General features: G+C 44.7%; 1 protein-coding gene across 5 annotated transcripts; it reads right to left on the bottom strand.

The window, feature by feature from the left end:
* Nucleotides 1-5,957: 5,957 nt before the first annotated feature.
* Nucleotides 5,958-11,981, bottom strand: MYCN (MYCN proto-oncogene, bHLH transcription factor). Of its 5 annotated transcripts, XM_064707741.1 has the most exons (4): nucleotides 10,942-11,774; nucleotides 10,292-10,388; nucleotides 8,621-9,426; nucleotides 5,958-7,472 (listed from the first exon to the last, which is right to left on the bottom strand). In XM_064707741.1, the coding sequence occupies exons 3-4, from the start codon at nucleotides 9,318-9,320 to the stop codon at nucleotides 6,871-6,873; spliced, it is 1,302 nt and encodes a 433-aa protein (XP_064563811.1). In that variant the 5' UTR covers nucleotides 9,321-9,426; nucleotides 10,292-10,388; nucleotides 10,942-11,774; the 3' UTR covers nucleotides 5,958-6,870. The 5 variants fall into 5 exon arrangements, with proteins under 5 accessions (XP_064563811.1, XP_064563814.1, XP_064563816.1 ...); XM_064707744.1 differs by lacking the exons at nucleotides 10,292-10,388; nucleotides 10,942-11,774 and adding an exon at nucleotides 11,787-11,981; XM_064707746.1 differs by having other exon boundaries at nucleotides 5,958-7,469; nucleotides 10,292-11,774.
* Nucleotides 11,982-18,357: the final 6,376 nt, after the last annotated feature.

Below are 18,357 nucleotides of genomic sequence, written 5' to 3'. Positions count from 1 at the left end.
AACCATGACCAAAACTAACAATTGTAGGAGAAAATGAGAAATAAGAAGCCCTCAGAACCACAGTTTACAGTACATTTTTGATGACCAGGTTTTGAGATAAAATGAAGTATGTTTGCTTTCCTTTTAGATTTTCTCTTACGAAGAATTATCCAACTCTTAATTAAGAGTATATGCAATTCTAAGAGTATCAACCAAACTTCCTCCAGATTTCTTGTAGAAGAGAAATATGAAGCATGCTATCTAATTATCTATTTAAAAAGAAAAAAAATCATTTCCAGGGAGAGGTTGTTAAATGTCACCACTCTCATTTCAGCACATGATTTAGTATCTAAATACTATCTTCTAGCTCTATAGGACCAAATTCTGAGGGTGACTGAGCACTGAAATAGTGTGATTTCCTTTCTGTGACATTGTTCCTTTTGAACATTTGCTTCAAAAGAAATAAAGTGCCAAATTGTTTCAAAAAGAATAGTGTCAAATCTAATGACAATATTATAAGACACAAATAATTTCTATATTAAAAAGCAAATTCATAACAATATTTCAGGGATGTTTTAACATTGATCTTAGGAATTTGAAAGAAGAAATTTTCTAAGTGGTTTTAAAAATATTTTCTGAGGATTCTGAGGTACCAGACAACATTGAATCTGTGTATGATATTAGATAGTTCCTTCATCTCCTACACCATGAACTGCAATATTAATTAGATGTTGGAATTAAATTTATTACAATATTAATTGCAATGTACTTTTTATTAAGTCTATATCATACTGAAGAAGCAAGATTTTGCCTAAATGTAATTGCCATGTATTGCAGAAGAAAAATCTATTTGTATACAGATACTAAAAATATCCATCCAAATAATATTCTAATTACACTGATTTGTTCTGTGAGGAAGTGAAATCATTGAACACTAAAACACTATGTATTTATTTTTGATGGTGTTAGGAAGTGAAATGGAGATAAGTGCCATTGAAATATTTTATTTAATTGCAAATAAACCAACTATGCCGATTAAATTAACTATCCTACATTCATGCAATGTTTTATTCTAAATAAAGCATCTGTTAGCCTGCAGTTTTCTCCAAATCATTGCTTTAAATTTCATATGGTAAGTAAGATCAGCTAGAGATCAAGTAACCTGGTTACCCAGCAGCAATGAAGCAGCCCTTAGCCCAGTTCCCGTAATCACCCCTTGCATGCTGTAATCACTCTTTCCTCAAGGTACAGAGCAGTGCTTGGGCCTGTTCCAGGTAAAGTCCAATGCAGATGCTCTAGACTGTGCTCTGGGAAGAGCCTGCATCTCTCTGCTGACTACATAAGGAGAATTAGGAAGCTAAGCAGCTAGTTGCTTAAAACTCTGTAATGCTTGTAAAGCTCGTAGATTAGAGGGTGAAACTAGACAGATGTAGACAGCATGACTCATCCTACCCCTAATATAAAACTAAGCTCTATGTAGCTGTTAGACAACAGGACTCTTGCTATAGTTTTATGATTGATACAGCCACTCACAGGACAATCTAACTTGGCTTCAGATAGATAACATGGAAGAGAGTTCCTCTCCCTAAATGCGTGCAGTACAGAAGACAGAAAGCAAAGAGAAAGCAGTAAACACTTAAAGCAGACAAATAACTTTGAGAAATTGGGAGCACAGAATAAGAAAAATTAAATAATCTTATTTTATCATAAAATGAAAATGTCCCCACTTATCTAAATAATGTCAGATGGAAATACTATATGATGGCAAATGACATAGCTCACAAACAGAGCAGCCATAATAGCATATATGGAGCCTAAAAATGATCATGCATACAAAATGCAACAATTCAGAGATCAGCAACAAATAGGTCATAATTCCGTTAGAAGTTTGATAAATTTTAAGTCTGATAAGTCTACACACCCCTCCATTTCACCATGGAGTTAAAAATACTTGCCATTATTTATGATTACACTGTAGATGCTTATTTTTAATTTCTGCATTATTTAGGTGTGTCATACTGTGATCATAAATACAGGAAACAAAATGTCTTTGTTTGCTTTTTCTTCAAAGGGCCAAGTGGACAGCCTTGTAACTTACTCAGTTAAAATATACACTAGGCTTTATTTAGCAGGGCTCATGGATCAACACTTATGGAATCCCTTGTGTGCACACAGCATGTATGTTAATCTATTCATCCAGCACATATATAAGGAACCTCCATGGTTCAGACATCAAAAGGTCATTTTACCTTCTCCAAGTTGACTGTTGTGCAAAAATATCAAAATCTCATCAAGAGAAGGATCTGGCCAGTAAGGGCACAAAGCTGGATGAGAACCAAAGATCTGCAGGCAGCAGGAATTATCACGTCAAACAACCCAGCAGCAAAACATCTGGTTTACGGTGGCCAAGCTTCATTGCAGGGTCAGTAAAGGCAGATAGGCAGCAAAAAACTACTGTAGGGCAGCAAATTAGACAGGTAGTTCAGCAGAAGTGAAAGCTTGTCTTGGAACAGACCAAGGGCTCTGAATTCAGGCTTGTCAGTGCTCCAGGAGCAGCCAGAAGTGCTGAGGCAAAACTCACCATGCTGGCTCCACAATCAGCTTCTGTTCCGCGTTTTGCACCACTGCTTTCCTCTGAGATTTCTGGAAGTGTTGTGTATCTCCTGTTTCTGCTAACATCCCTGCTTAATTCAAAAGCTTTGTGTGCTGTGCTCAAGTCCCTTTAAGTTTGATGGCTTTGTGTTCCTGAGAAAAAGAGACAGGGAAGGGAAAAGGGAAATGGGAAATGGGAGATTGACACAAGGAGAAGAAAGTAACCCAGGTACAGATCATATAGCATTTGGCAGTTGTACATTAAAAATTCACTAATTATCTCAAAATTAATATTCTAAATCAAATTACATCTTCTGATATAAACCAGCCAGAAGCCAGGAAATTCAAGCTTAAGAATGTCACCCATTTGAAGTAATTTTATTCTAGCTTGGTTTATCAGTATACTTCCCAGGAGTAAACTGTAAATTATATATTTCAGGATCTCTCAAGGAGTCCTGCCAAGACCTGGTGATAAGTTGCTATAACAGCAGCTCAGGGTTTGAGAAATGCACTTTCCTTAGCACTCATGGCAACAGGTGACCGAGTGGTAATGACACCATTAACACATTTCACCTTTTTAAGGTCTCCCACTGGTGTTTCACTTCTACTAATTTATGGAGGAATCATTTCATTTCAGTGTTACAAGTCCCTTGTGTTCTTAGTGGTATTTTTAAGAAAATAAACAGAAGGAGGGAAGGAGAGCATCCTCTGGGATATGTGATTTTGGAGAAAACTATCAGCAAATTCTCTCTTGTATGAAAAGGAACTTGGGAATTTTATAGCAGATCCAATAAGGCTGAGATCAACTTAATTCAGTTCTCCTTTCAGGAATCAGCAATATCTGCTTTGTAATAAGCAGCTGTTAGGTACTTGCCACATATGATTCTCCAGACAGATATTTTTGCATTTGTTATGCAAATATAGGTATGTATTTAAAAAAAACCAAAAGGCAATAATGTCTCAATTAATTATTTGACTGAGTCCTTATGGACTCCCCACTCTAGATACACTTGCAAAAGGATCTTTTGTAATGGCTGCAGCTATGATCCTATGTCCTTCTCTATGCAGCCTTCTGGATACTGTACTGATTCTCCAGAAAATATTACACAATTAATTGCTCACTTCTTTCCAAAAGCTGTCTCTCCTTCAACTCTCAATTCTTTTTATCATGTAACTACAAAAGAAACCTTCTAGTTATCAACTGTAACTTTATTAACATCCTACAACTGAGATTTTTTTTTTTACCAGAAATATTTGACCTTGACAACTTAATCCCTACAGTGATGATATGAAAACAAACTATCAACTCCTTATTTTAAAAAAGAAAAAGCAAAAAAAAAAAAAAAAAAAAAGACAATGCTAAAGTACTGCTAGTGCAGCACAGAGAAGCAGGCAAATGGTACAGTGTTTGGGAACATTATGGCACTAGATTCTGTCTTCACAGACATCAGCTGGACGTTTATCACTGAATTCTAAAGAATCAGACCAAAACTCCCACATTATATAGTGAGAAATAGAGGCTTTCAGCTGGGATTTGTGTTGAATAGCCAAACAAATCTGAGTATTTGATACCTTTATTATACTCTAAATGCTTGGTTACCACAAGACAAGACAGAACTGGGTTATCCCAAGAAGAGAAGGAAGTAATTGCTGTCTTCAACTCCCTACTGGGAGGTTACAGACAAGGTGCAACTAGACCCTTCCAGGAGGTTCAACAAGAGGCAATGGACAAGGATTGCAACCAGGAAAATTTCAGGTAGTACAAAAATTTGAATCAGTCGTGGTAGGCAAAAAACACGTGTTGTCCAAAGAGGCTGTGGAATCTCAATCCTTTAAGATATTCAAGCCTTGGTTGCATGACCCTGAGCAACCTGATCTGACCCAGAGTTCACTCTGAGTGGAGGATTTGGACCAAAGTTCTCCACGAGTGTGAAGAAAGGAAAGGAGAAGGAGAATGGGAAGGGACTTTATGTCCTCAAGAATACTCATTTGATGCATAGCTTGTTTGAAAACAGTGCAACAGGAGTTCAACAGAAATTGCTAAAAAAAGAGGGCTAAAAATTGTTTTAGTAAAACTAAATGTACGCTGTAATTGTTCACACCAATTGTCTCTGTCTACTGTTTTATCGCTGCAGCTGGAAAGTGGAAGAAGCGTGTCAAGGGAATCAAAACAAAGATTCTAAAGATTCTATATATGGAACAACTATGGTTGGGTCTGAATTTAGATCTTTACTCAGCCCAGCTCTTCAAATGCTTGTGTAGGCCTAGCTGAATCCACAGTGTTACACCAATTTACCCCTGTTGAAGATCTGGATTTACTGCACTGATCATGTACAGTTCTTGGTGGTCATGGTACAGAAGCTGCCTGGGCCCCAAGAGCACATAGGTTATGAGTGCATCAACAATCTGTAGGGACAGACATATGGCACATCCATTAAGTGGGGGGTGTTTGCCCCCACACTGCTCTTCCTGTTACCTCATAGGAAATACAGGATTTCTGTACCTCCATCAACAGACAAGCTACTTCCTTCCTGGCTAAAGCAGGGGCAGATGTGACAGGTGAGCTTCTTGCAAGTGGATCTGGAAAGTTCTAGCCATTTGGTCATTAATTCCTACCTTTTCTTTTTCAGATTCAGTGTGAGGAAAATACCTGTGTCAAAAATACCTGTAGAGACTATAAAATAAAACACCTGGTCTCATGGTCTTTAATACAATCACCAAACAGATTGCATAAAGTGTCTTATTCCTGTCATACCAAAAGTCAGCTCCAGAGACAAACCAAGTTCCATCTTCATCTGATATACACTTCATGGCTCTGCATCTTCCCTGATATTTTCAATTTTACTAACTAATGCAGTAACAAACAGGACCTTCAGCTACAAACAAGAACATTAATTCTCCAGTGCAATGATGGACAGCTTTGAGGCTTTCCTAATGCAAAGAGCTGCAGCCAAGTTAAGATCTTTGTTTATTACAATATTTAATTTCCTATGCCTTGGCAAGTCTGCCTCCATCATTTACTTCACCAGTGTGCCACAGAGGCCAATCCCTTAGCATAAGTTTGCTAGCCATGTTTGTGATCTCTCACAATTCTCTGGGCCCAGTAGATATTTGAGGAGTCTTTGCAAGACACAGGAATCATTCCATTAGTGTGGTAAATCTGTTCCCCTGGGATAATCCTGACAAGACAAGTATGAAATAACAGGAACATACTTCTTACTACAATTATTATTTAACCAGAAACAGAAATGTCCTGCCCAGCTGACCTTTGTAGTGTCACCTACAGTCTGACAGTTGGAGTGCCAAGGGTATGGGACCATGATTTTTGTATTTCATCAATACTGCAGTTAAAGATTTTATTCAAAAGAAAAATAGTAAATGGCACATCATGTAATTGCTATTTATTTCATAAACATGAGGTATTTCAAAGTGCTATAAGACGCAGCACTAAATGTACATCATTGGAAGAAATTAAACACAGAACTTTGCAGTTACCCAGTTCTATGCACCAAACATTAACAAATACATTAACTGGAAGAAACAGGCTAGGAAAAGGCATATATAGTAAATTTCTTTACAAAAGTTTCTTAGTTCAAAAAAGTGATAAAGTAATATCTACTCAAAACTTTCACAACTCATTTTCATACGAAAATATAAGTATCAAATTTAGTTATGTATCAGCATCATACTAAAGTATACAGGCAATGTAAGAATTAGTACAGTACATAACAGAGATTAACAATATATTTGTATACAAAAACATGCTCCTCAAACATTGAGGTATTACAGTACTTAGGTATGAACTTCCAGTCTAATACTGGCAGCAAAAGCCACCTCTCATAACCCAAGACATGTACAAAAGGCAAGTGTGTAGATGGTATTTACAGAAATTCCCACAGGGGCACAAAATGCCAACCCCTAAAGTAACATCTGTTAGAACATAAGCACCATAAAACTTAGGAATGAACATTTTAAAACTCAACTAGATGTCATCAGCAGCTCCAAATGCTCACAACACTTAAAAAAAAAAAATCCCCACCATCTACAGTTCTTAAGGAGAAAAAACAAAGGCAGTCCATTGTTGTTTGGTAGTCTTGCAATAAACTCCTTGCAAGAAAAATCATTTGCTCCGTACCCGGATAATATAGTCTGTCGATTACTTCAGGGACTGGATTGAAATTAAAACCAACATTCTTAACGTCAAAAAACACAATTTTTTTATAAAGAATCAAAAATGTGCAAAGTGGCAATGACTGTCCTGATCAGCCAGAAAAAAACACCAAAACAAAACAAAAAAGTTTAGCAAGTCCGCTTGTAATCTATTTTCTTTAGTAATTGTTCTTGTCTGGCTTGCAATTTTTCCTTTTCTAGCAGTAACTTCTGCTCCTCTGCCTGAAGAGAATGAACATACTCAGTGGCTTTTTTCAAGATCACAACTTTTGCAGCTTTCTCATTTTGAACCAGTTCTGGAACATGGTCCCTTAAAGTGAGGAAACTTGACCGTAGATCATTACGTCGTTGACGCTCCAGGATATTATGGTTGCGTCGACGTTCACTGTCCTCTGAATCAGAGTTTCGAGGACTTGAACTCTTAAGCTTTGGTTGGATCGTGGGTTTTACTGGACGGGGCACCTCGACTTTTAACTTCTTCTGTGGTGGAGACTCTTCAGTCTCCACGAATGGAGAAGGAGCGGCATAATTATGCTGCTGGTGAATTGGGGCACAACGCTTTAGTATGAGTCCATTCTGCTGTGTCCTGACTGATGAGAAAGTGGTATTCTTAGGACGCACTGTAATAGTGAGGGTGGTAACAGACTTGTTGGTAGAGGAGCGTCTTTTCTCCACTGTAACAACATCTATTTCTTCTTCTTCATCCTCTTCCTCCTCATCTTCATCATCTTCTGGTAATAAAAGGACAAAAAATAAAACAGACATTATTCTCCCTGAAAATACCTTGATTACTAGTATCAGTATTTATTGACAAAATATATATCCAGTAAAAGCAGTAATGAAAGTGATGGCAAAACCGGGGTGCACCCACCATCTGCATAGATCTGTAAAAGTATGTACTACACATGAAATCAGCAAAGAACAGGGATTTCTGAAAGCTTAGTAAGTTTGATGAGATGGGTTTTTTTAAACACATCTAATTTTCAATCAAAATGGGGCTACCACCCACACAATCACAGAGGCAGAAAAGAATTTTTAGACAGAATGTATGTAGTTTGAATGGAATCGTCGAGTTGTGGCACAAAAGGCAAGCACAGAGCCACAACATAGCCCCTGCTTGGTAGAAAAGCAGCCGGAAAACGAAACAATCGCTGGGTTTGTTCTGAGGCAGAAGGTGAAGCTGCTCCAGCCGGGGACCCTTTAAGCCGGCGCTTGGTGCACTGCCAAGAAGACAGCTGTTGGAAGTGCTTCCTCACCCAAAGCTGTCAAACCAGACATTAAAGGGACAGCAGGCTCTGAAACCCGGGACGGATCACCAAGTTTGCAGCGGTGGTCACAGGGACCAGCTCATCTACACACGCCAAACCGCGGTTCAGCCCAAGGGGACTTCTCTGCGTACACACACACAGCATGTTTGAGCATTTTGGGCTCAGTCAGTACAAGCGCTGCTCTAAGGATTCAGGGGTCCAGCTCCAGCCTGCCCGCACGGTGCCTAAGGGAAGGCGCACACGGTCATCCCCCGTAAACCTGCACCCAGGGCGGCGGTGGCGGCCGCACTGCCACCCCCCCGAGCCCCCCGGGGGCAGGAGACTGTCAGGGCGCCGGAGGCAGCCCAGCCCCACGGCCCCTCCGGGCTGGAGCCGCTGCCTGGTGAAGGCTCCGGGCCCGCCGCAGCCGGCACAGGGCGAGGGGCGGGCGGGGGCTGCCCCCGGGCCGTGCCCGCCGCCCCCGCGGGGCCCGCGCCTGCTGCCGCCTGCCGGCCGCCCCGCGCCCCGCCCGGCTCCGGGCTCAGCGCCCCGCCCGCCCCCGGAGCAGCCGGCGGGGGCCGCACCGCCACCCCCGTCCCCACCTCCGCACACCCTGGGGCCGGAGCGCTTACCCGAGTCGCTGAGCGTGTCGTCCCCCGAGGAGCTGCTGCTGCTGCTCGCCCGGCTGTCCCCGGCGGGGCGCGGCGGGCGGCCGCCCCGCGCAGCCCCTCCGCCCGCCGCCGGCGCCTCCCGCTTGTTGACGGGGAAGGGGAAGACCACGGCCGGGTCCACGCACTCGGGCACGGCGCCGCCCAGCTCGGCGCGGGCGCTGGCGGGGCTGCCCGCGGCCCCCGGGGGCGGCGGCGGCGCGGCGGGCGCCTTGCTCTGCAGCTTCTCGCTGACCGCCCGCTCCAGCTTCTCGCGCGCCGAGAAGCCGCTCCACATGCAGTCCTGGATGATGATGGAGTTGAGATTGTTCGTCACGCCGGGGCCCGTCTCGAAGAAGTCCCCTCCGTCCATGCCGCCCCACAGGTCGGCCTCGGGCGGCAGCAGCAGCAGCTCCGATGCCCAGTCCACGGGGTCGGTGGGGCGGCAGCCCCAGAGAGCCGCTCCTCCCCACGGCACCGGGCCTCCTCCCGGAGGGTGCTCCTGCAGCCCGGCCCGGCTGGGAGACAGAGGAGGGGTGGGCAGCAGCTCAAACTTTTTCCAGATGTCCTCGCCCGGGGGAGCGGAGTCCGGCCCGCACAAATAAAAGTCATCTTCGTCCGGGTAGAAACAAGGCTGCAAAGAGTCAAACTCGAGGTCTGGGTTTTTACTGACCATTCCTGGCATTGCGGGTGTCTTTTTGCTGATCCCTGTGTCAAGCAATAGTTTCAAACACAGGTTTTATCGATATTTCCACCAAGGGGAAGAAGAGAGGTTCTCCCACGACCTGAAACTAAAAAAAAAAAAAAAAAAAAAAAAAAAAAAAAAAGAACAAAACAACAAAATCACAATTAAAAATACGAACAAGCAGACACGAACGTGAGTCCCTTCCTCTTAACGGAAGGAAAAAAAAAATTAATAATCCCATCATAAATAGCAAGCAAGAAGGAGCCTTTAGAAAGTTGAGGGGAAAAAAAAAAACATCTCACACACCTTTCTCCTCCCGACTCAAGATACTGAAATCAAAGCGCTCAGGTAGTGCTCCCCCGTGCAGAGCCTGCCCCGCCGCTCCGTGGGGACACAGACCCAGGCTGCACAGTCCGGCGGGGATGCACCGCCTGTGAACATAGCCCTCGCCTGCTCTCCCCACACCGCTTCAAACGCTCAAAACAGCACAGTAACTGCAGACAGATGCATGGCTTTGATACCGTAATCTCTCCAGAAAGGCTTCTTAATATGCCAGCAAAAGTAGAGGAAGTTTACTCCTTTTGTCACTGCGGAACAGTGCAAAGGGGAGAGGAGAAAGATGCAAAAAAAAAAAAAAAAAAAAAAAGGGGGCGGAGGGGCTCTTTGCAACTTCGCAAATCGCCAGTTCATTCACTCAAAGCGAGCCAGCGAAATCCGCACACAACACAAGGGGGGGAGGGGGAGGAGGGGAAATCCAGCAGCAACAGAAATTATCAACCTTATGTAATAACCTCACGCACAAAAATGCATTAAAACCACCCCGGCGCCACCAACAAAGCCTCCTGATTTGCCAAGAAAGCACGGGAAGTTTTCCCCCCTTTTTCCTACAACAACGAGGTTGCAAGGACAGCAACTCCGCACATTCGGCCACTTCATGCACGCAGACCTCCTGCACACACACCAGCTCTCACCTCCGAGGAGTGCGCGCTGCTGCCCTTCCCGCGGCCGGACCCCCACTCACTACCCACGGCCAGTCAACCACAGCCCCATTCCTCTGCCGAGAGAGAGCTCCGTTGCATCAGACATTTAAAAAAAAATTAAAAAAAGAAAAATGCTTAAAGTCCAAAAAATCGAGTCAGCGTCTCCCTTCAGCTCGGTTAAGGTAACGCGAAGGAAATCGTTCTGCTGGGTTCACAACAGCTGACGCTGAGACGGAGACCAAAAAGGGGGAGAAAAACAAATCCATGAAAAGCCTTATGATGAAACGCCGAGAAACGCGCCCGGCTCGGCTCAGCTGCGCTCCCGCCCCGCCCCCTAAGCGCCTCCAGGACTGTGCATTTTTCTACTCGGGAAATACATTAAACTGTTTAAAATGCAAAGCAGTAAAGAGGCACCTACAAAACACTGGCGATCTCAATGCGACAGCTCCAAACCAAAACACAAATATCCTCCAGGATTTTCTTCTGCTTACTGAGAACCCCATTCAGGCTCCGCTCTGCCCCTGCGCTCGCCTTCCCGCCCCATCCTTCCCACTTCGGCAACTCAAAACGCGATGGGGAACTGGATTTATTTGACTGGGGTTTTGTCCTGCAGCCCAGAACCTGCAGCTTCCTCTTCTTACCTCCGTGGTGATGGTGGTGGGTGTGCGAGGGGGAGGAGTGGATGGGGAAAGGGGAGAGGGGAAAAAAAAGCAGCTGATGGTGTCTGTAGCACTTTCCGCGCCCGCCCGCCGGCCCCCGCAGCCTCCCCGGCCTCCGCATCCACCCTCTGCTCGCAGACAGATGACTGTCACTGCCTGCCTTTGAAGCAGCTGGATATTATTAACCCCCCAAAAAGGCATTAAAAAAAAAAAGGCAAGTTAAAGAAAAACAATAAAAAACAACAATTAAAAAAAAAACCCTGACACGCTTGGGAGGGAGCACTGGGAAACAGCGGGAGATGGCGGGAGAGCCGGCCCCGCCCCCGCTCCACGCGCGCAGGGCGGGGCCGCGCGTTTGGCGCCAAAAGCCCCGTTCGCTCTTTATCCTCCGGGAGGGCGTTCGGATGCCGCGGGGCTGTCCCTGCCCCCTATGCCGCCCCTCCCCGCGCCACGCCGGCCCCCAGGAACGTCGCCTCCGGAGCGGTTCCTCTTCACCTCCCGCCGCTGCGACCTCGGGCGCAACCCCCCGGGGCAATTGAAAATAAACAAACAAGGGCTAAGGGAAGCGGCCGGGCGAGGGAGCCGCTCGGACGCGGGGCTCTGTACACGCTCGGTAGCTATCGCGTCCCCGCAGCCAGTGGGGCTCTCACGCCGCCGCGCTGCCGGCAGGGCCCCGTGCGGGTGGCCCCGCTCTCCCCGCTCCGCGCCGGCACCGGCACCGCGCCCGCCGCGCCCCCGTTCCGCTGCCAACGGCGACACCTTGCGGCCGCGCGGCGCAGCGGCGGCGCTCCCGGCGCCCCCGCGCATTGCCCGGCGGCAGCACCCACCGCTCTCTCGCCTCCTTCCCGGCGCGGGGCCGCGGCACGGGACGGGACGCGCCGGGACGGGACGGGAGCGCGGCGCTCTCCTCGGCGGTGCGCGGCGGCGGGCGCGGGTACGATCGCAATCCCGCCGCCGCTCGGGGCGGTGCCTCCTTGCTCATAGGCTGCAGGTTGAGGCGGGGACTGGGGCGTCGCTCGCTGCAGGCCGGTGGCGGCGGGCGGCCGCTTTGTGTGCGGTGGCGGCGGGGCCGCCTCCCCGTCCCGCCTCGGTGGGGGCGAGCCCGGGCTGTTCAAACACGGTGGGCATGGTGGTGGGAGAGAGAGCTGGGCGTCGATGGAAGCGGCTGAGGAGGGAGAGGCTGCTCGCGAAATAGCGAAGTAAACCCTGCGTGAGGCAGGGATGTACAGTGTGTCCCTTCGCTTGGTCCCCTCAGGCAATTTTGCGCAGGAAGTCCTGCCTATCCCATGTGGTGATCACTCCTCGAATCCATGTCACCCTTCACTGGCCAAAACCTGGAGGCTGCAGCCGCCATTCGATGCCCCGAGGCGGCCTTGCGAGCCGTCGGGTGCCGCGGAGTCCCAGGCCCAGCAGGCGGCTCCGGGCCCGGGCCGGGCTGGCTCCCCGAGGGTGGCACCTGCTCACTGAGCTGCTGGCCGGCCCTGCGCGTCCCTGCCCGCGTTCCCTCACCAAGTCTGATCTCAGGAGCCTTCGGCTGGTCTGGCGGAGAGCAAAAAGGTACCTGGAAGGTGAACCCTGTGCGCCGCAGCTTCCGAGCGCTCAGGGTTCAGGCGGGGGTGCTGAAGGTCACCTTTAGATCCCCTGCTCTGAGTCACAGCTTGGCTGCAGCGGGCGCTATAAAGCAGAGCAGCGCCTGACCTGCTGCTGCCCAGGCCGCTGCCAGCCCCTGAGGCATCAAGCTGGTGAAGTATTCGGGGCCAGGTTTGCCTGAACTGTGGTGGTTTGGCCCCCCATTCCTCCAAGGCACTTCAGATTCGAGACAGGGGAATTCATTGATTAGCAAATGTGCGCTCGGTACTTTGAAGATGTAAAGTCTTATGAAAGCACAAAGATTTATGAATTTCTATTTGGATTATTTGGCTGGCCAAAAAAAAGTGGGGGTGGTAGGGATTTTTTTGCCCCTCACATCTTAGTAACCTTAAACAGGTTGAAGCTTGTGAGGAGGCATGAACAGTTAGCATGCAGGTCACAGAATATGTGAAAAATTTAAAAATTCTCATCAGTCAATGGCCTTTGTGCATTTGAGCAATTATATATGATTTTCTCCTTTAATTATTTTTGTTTTCTATCTTGACTATAAGGTTTTTATCTATGCAAATATTGTTATGCCCATCCAGAAAGGATGTGGGCTGCTACTTTACCTAGTGTTAAGTCATTACAATTTTCATCTAGATTTCCTCAACAGCCTTTTTAAGTTTTCTCTTTTTTTATTTTTCCATATGTATGTACATGGGATTAAAACCATCAGCTTCTAGGGAAGTGCTGTTGTGGTGTGTGATATCTTTTGTAGCACCCTGAATGAGAGCATTAATAAAAGCAGTCTTTTAAAGTAACTTTCATTACCAAAAAACATCAAACCAACAAGCAACAAAACCCCCCACAAACAGGAAATGGAAAACAGTATACTGAGAAACATTACTGTGTATGAGGAGTAACTCTGTTTGGGTAAAAAGACTTGTTAAAACCCCAGATCTACTGCTTTGTCTTCTGCAGTTGAGAAAGAAGTGGAAAACTTTGAAAGGACTGCACAAATCCTTGTGGTATTTTGACTGACACTTACCTTGGGCTCTTTTATCAACGCTTGCATTTCTTTCTCTGATGTATTCTGTCCCTGAAATGGCATATATCAAGAAGCCTCAAGGCAAATGAAAATCTGAAATAATTTACTAGTAGTCAATTTATTATTATGTTGTTTCACTGGAAGAACTTGGGGATTAAGATGTGCTGGTGGTAGAAGTGGGTCCCAATAAAAACCAGTTGTGTAGCAAGTATGTTGAAGCATTGTAAGAACTTGTAATCTGGAAAAGACAAAAAGTATATAAAAGTTTAAAGGATTTTTTTTTTACTTGTACAGTGGTAAGAATCTAAGTGGATCCAGTGGTCTACAGCATGGCCTAGCAAGAACCCTGGGAAAGCCCTGTGCTGAGAGATGGGAGGTGCATGCCTGGCATAATACACAGGAAAGTTATGCTGAGGGCTATTGTACATCTTCCCATTTGGTGTCATTGATTCATTAAGAAATGCTGCGTGAGGCAAGTTTCTCTGGCCACACACACCTCTCATTCATCCTCACAGCCTGCGACTATTGAGGAGATAATAGAAATTACACTGTTACTTGATATGTGTGCAGTTGTCTTCCTCAGAGGTGCTCAAACTTCAGTGCATTTCTGCTTTCTTTTCAGAGGTAATGTATGTATGCTCTTTCTCTGTGTCACACCATAAAAGATTTTATAAACTATCTTGTTAATCAGGAAATGGGGAAAGTGGTCAATACCCCAGTGTTCTGAGTGCACTTGGCAAAAGTGTGACAGCATTGGGACAATTTATCCATGTTCTGTATTAGCCAGCAGAAGCTACATGTGAAACTCTCAGTAGGACTAGAAAGAATGTAGGTATGAACACTCATAGATTTTATTTTTTTTTTCTTAAAAAAGACCTAATACACTTCCTGTTAAATAGCAGTAGTAAAATTTTCAGGTGGATTAAGTATTTGGAGGTAAGCATTAACAGTTACAAAAGCTGCCAGATTTAGAGCAGCAGATTTATTCCTGCATACGTTCAATAATTTGCTAGGGAGTTGTGCTGCTCCCTGCTGTGTAGCTGCTGCCGGTGTGTAATTGAAACGATTTCTCTTGCTGATTTACCCACATCCAGGTGAGACAGGCTTAGGGACTTGCCCAGTGTCACTTATGGAAGCTGAAGCAGATTTCCTCGTAAGCTGATTGTAACAGTCTGAGGTAGCAGTTGCTTTCTCCTAAGTTCTTGCAGAGTGCATCAGCATTATCCAGTAAGATGAGAAGATAGTGCAAAGTCACAAAGCCCTGTGGATGTCACAAAGGTCTGCAAAGAATACAGATGTTCTTGTGACATAAAAATTACCAATTACTAATCTCAATTACTAGCTACAATACCTTGTGCTTATATAATGTTTGACATGACCAAAATATTGAAAAATGTGAGTTATTTCACTTACAGTCACCACAGACGTCTGTAGCCAATCTCACCTGTGTATCCAGAAGCACTTTATGGAGTACCTAGTAATCAGAGGACTAATTCTCTTTAATTGGAACTTATTTTGAAGCCATATGATTCATAAAAAGTAGTCTGATAATAGAATAGTACTGTGGCAGCTGAAAACAGTGGAGATACTGGATTTATCTAGTGGTAAAGTGGCTTAATGCTCCACCTTTAAGTGTTCCTGGATATATGAGAAACCATCTTTCAAAAGGTGGTGAAAAGAGGTTTTTTTACCTTCTGTGCCTTTTATGTATAGTTGGGTTCTTTAAAAACGATTGGTCAGACAGACCAGTGTTGGTGTACAAGCTTCTCCCTCAGCTTCCTTTCCTTTCTAGCTCCTCAGGGAGCATTGGGCTGCTCAGGGAGCTTTGGAAGATTTTCATTAAAACCAGAAGGCCTAGAAATGGTTTTTTTTGGTTTTTGGTTTTTTTTTTTTTTTTTTTTTTTTTAATATATTTGACAGAAGCTTATAGTAGTTTCTCAGGAAAACATCCTGCTTGCAACAGATTTTCAAATCCTATATATGGCTAGATAAACATCTAAGCATTGGTTATCTTACTGTTGTGTTCTAAAGCAAAGCAAAACAAAAATAACTTCAAAAAGTTGCAGGTAAGACCACTAAGTGACATGTTTCATAACTAGGCTGTTTATCTAGAATCACAGAATCAGGTAGGTTGGAGGAGACTTCTGAGGTCGTCAAGTCCAACCTGTGACCCAACACCACCACTCCAGCCAGACCATGGCACTGAGTGCCACATCCAGTCTTTCCTTAAACACCTCTAGGGATAATGGCTCTGCCACCTCCTGGGCAGTCCATTACAATATTCAGTCATCCTTTCCAGGAAGAATTTCTTCCTGATGTCCAACCTTCCCTGGCACAGCTTAAGATTATACCTTCTTATCCCCGGTTGGCTGGGAGAAGGGGTTGGCTACATACTCCCTTCAGGCAGTTGTAGAGAGCCACGAGATCTTCTCTGTCTCCTTTTCTCCAGGCTAATAGTGTGCCATGCTGGCCACACTGTTCTGGTACAGGCCAGGATGCCACTGGCCTTCTTGGCCACCCGGGCACACTCTGGCTTGTGCTCAGCTGCTGTTGACCAACACCTCCAGATCCTCTTGCTCTTGGCCACTTTCCAGCCACTCTTCCCCAGCCTGTAGCACTGCTGGGGTTGTTGTGACCCAAGGGCAGGACCCAGCACTTGGCGTGTTTGAACCTCATGCCGTGTGTCTTAACCCATTGATCCAGCCTGTCCAGGTCCCTTTCTCCCAGAACCTTTCTGCCCTCCAGCAGATCAACACTCCCACCCAACTTGGTGTCATCTACAAATTTGGTAATGTCAGACTAGGCATACTCTAGCCCAGTGCAATGATAAACTTGGGTTTTGGTAGAATAATTGAATTTCTGAAAAAAATTAACAAAAGTAGTGCATTACAGTCGCTGCTTTGCCACTCTTTTTTTTTTTTTTAATTATGGTGAATATCAGCACACCAAGACCCTGATCTGATCTGTCCTACCATGCTGCAAATAAACAGTTGATTGTCATCTACCAATAATTCTGAGGGTATCAGTGATGTAGATTTTTACTGTGTTCTTCAGCCACAGCAAATATGTCAGACCTCCTGCAGGATTAGATGTCTTTATAAATAATCTTATCACAGGTCTTCAGTTTTTCTTTGGAAGTCAAGGGTTTGAGTCTCTTCAGTCAATATTCACTCTACTGCCTGTTAAAGCCACGGAAGAACTGGAAAGCCACTGGAAAATTAATTTAGTAAAGCCTGGGAGACTCATATTCTGCAGTTTATAGGCATAGAGAGAGCTATACTGATGGGCAGTTTGCTACTTCTCCTCTTCTCTTCTCTTCTCTTCTCTTCTCTTCTCTTCTCTTCTCTTCTCTTCTCTTCTCTTCTCTTCTCTTCTCTTCTCTTCTCTTCTCTTCTCTTCTCTTCTCTTCTCTTCTCTTCTCTTCTCTTCTCTTCTCTTCTCTTCTCTTCTCTTCTCTTCTCTTCTCTTCTCTTCTCTTCTCTTCTCTTCTCTTCTCTTCTCTTCTCTTCTCTTCTCTTCTCTTCTCTTCTCTTCTTCTCGTCTTCTCAGCAGTTCCTGCTTCTACCTGCTGCAGGTAATAGGCAGGTGGGAAGAGGCCTGGTGAGGTCTCAAAGCTTCAAGTAAGATTTCGTCTTCACAGTGGTCTGTGGAAAAGCCAGTCTTCATCAGGAAGACTTGTTGTTCTCAATGAGTTTAATTCTCTGAAAAGCTTAATTAAGCTAAAATCTTCTTCGTGCCACAGCAGGAAAAGTTGTTCAGTAAACACTGTAAGATCTTTGAGGTTGTTCACACAGCTTGTAAAATGGCTACTTGTATAGTTTGTTCCTCATTCTTACCAAGTTTCTTTTCTACCTGTATCTCTCTTATCTCTCTGCTTTGTATCACATATTCAATAATTTAATTGTTTGAAGCATTGCAAAATTTTATATTTATATGTGCTTAAATATTTTATCTTTTTTTGACCAGTTTTAGGCAATTGGGCATTTTTATGCAAGCTCACTTTCCTGACTGGTTTTGAAACTTTAGCTCAAAATGTTTCTCTGATTGCAAAGCTTTTTAAACTATTCATTATAATGAGATATTTTACCACATAATTCACTGAGACAAATGTGAAATGTGCAGTTGGGAAGGTAAAATTATAACCAGTCACATAAACCTGTCCTTATTAGCTCCTTTCAAACATCTCCAAATGTTACCAATAGAGAAAGACATCCTTGGAGAGTGGCTTGAAATGTGAATTCTTTAGTTTTCAATTGGAATATGCTTTATGTTTGAGAGGAAGGCTTTAATTTCCTACATCTGAGATTCATTTTCAAATGCAAGCTAACAGGGAGATTAGCCTTTAAGGACTATTAGTGACTGGCCAGAATGGTGTTGGTGACTAGAACATAAAAGGGGAAAAAAAGGAAAATATGGACTTAAGAGTGAATGAGGGGATGCATCAAACTATACTCTCAGCTGGTGTCAATTGAGATGGCTTTCTTCCACTGGGACTCTGCCAGATGAAACCTGTGACAGATCTGTCCTTTGTGATTCCAGCTTTAGTCCTGGGCCACAACTTAAAAGTAGTTTTCTGGATTGTTTAGTTGGTTTCTATTTTATATGCAACATATAGGGCCGTTACTGATAACCTATGGGACGTTCTTCAAAGCTTTGCTGTAAAAACTGTTAACAGCAAAGGAAACACTTTGCACTTATTGCAGTAATGAAAATATCTTCAGAGACACATTAAAGGCCTTTATGGAGTTTTGATGGTTTTATTATTATTACCATCCCCA

This window comes from Zonotrichia leucophrys, chromosome 3, assembly GCF_028769735.1.
Source record: "Zonotrichia leucophrys gambelii isolate GWCS_2022_RI chromosome 3, RI_Zleu_2.0, whole genome shotgun sequence".
Classification (NCBI taxonomy): Eukaryota; Metazoa; Chordata; class Aves; order Passeriformes; family Passerellidae; genus Zonotrichia; species Zonotrichia leucophrys.
The sequence above is the reverse complement of the archived record's forward strand: the minus strand, read 5'-3'. Positions and strand labels throughout refer to the sequence as shown.

Bases quoted from the DNA above. Each gene is read 5' to 3' on its own strand.
- MYCN (XM_064707744.1), bottom strand. From the start codon at position 9,320: ATGCCAGGAATGGTCAGTAAAAACCCAGACCTCGAGTTTGACTCTTTG. The intron at 7,473-8,620 runs GTAAGCGCTCCG...TTTTATTACCAG, and splicing joins CGACACGCTCAGCGACTCGG to AAGATGATGAAGATGAGGAG.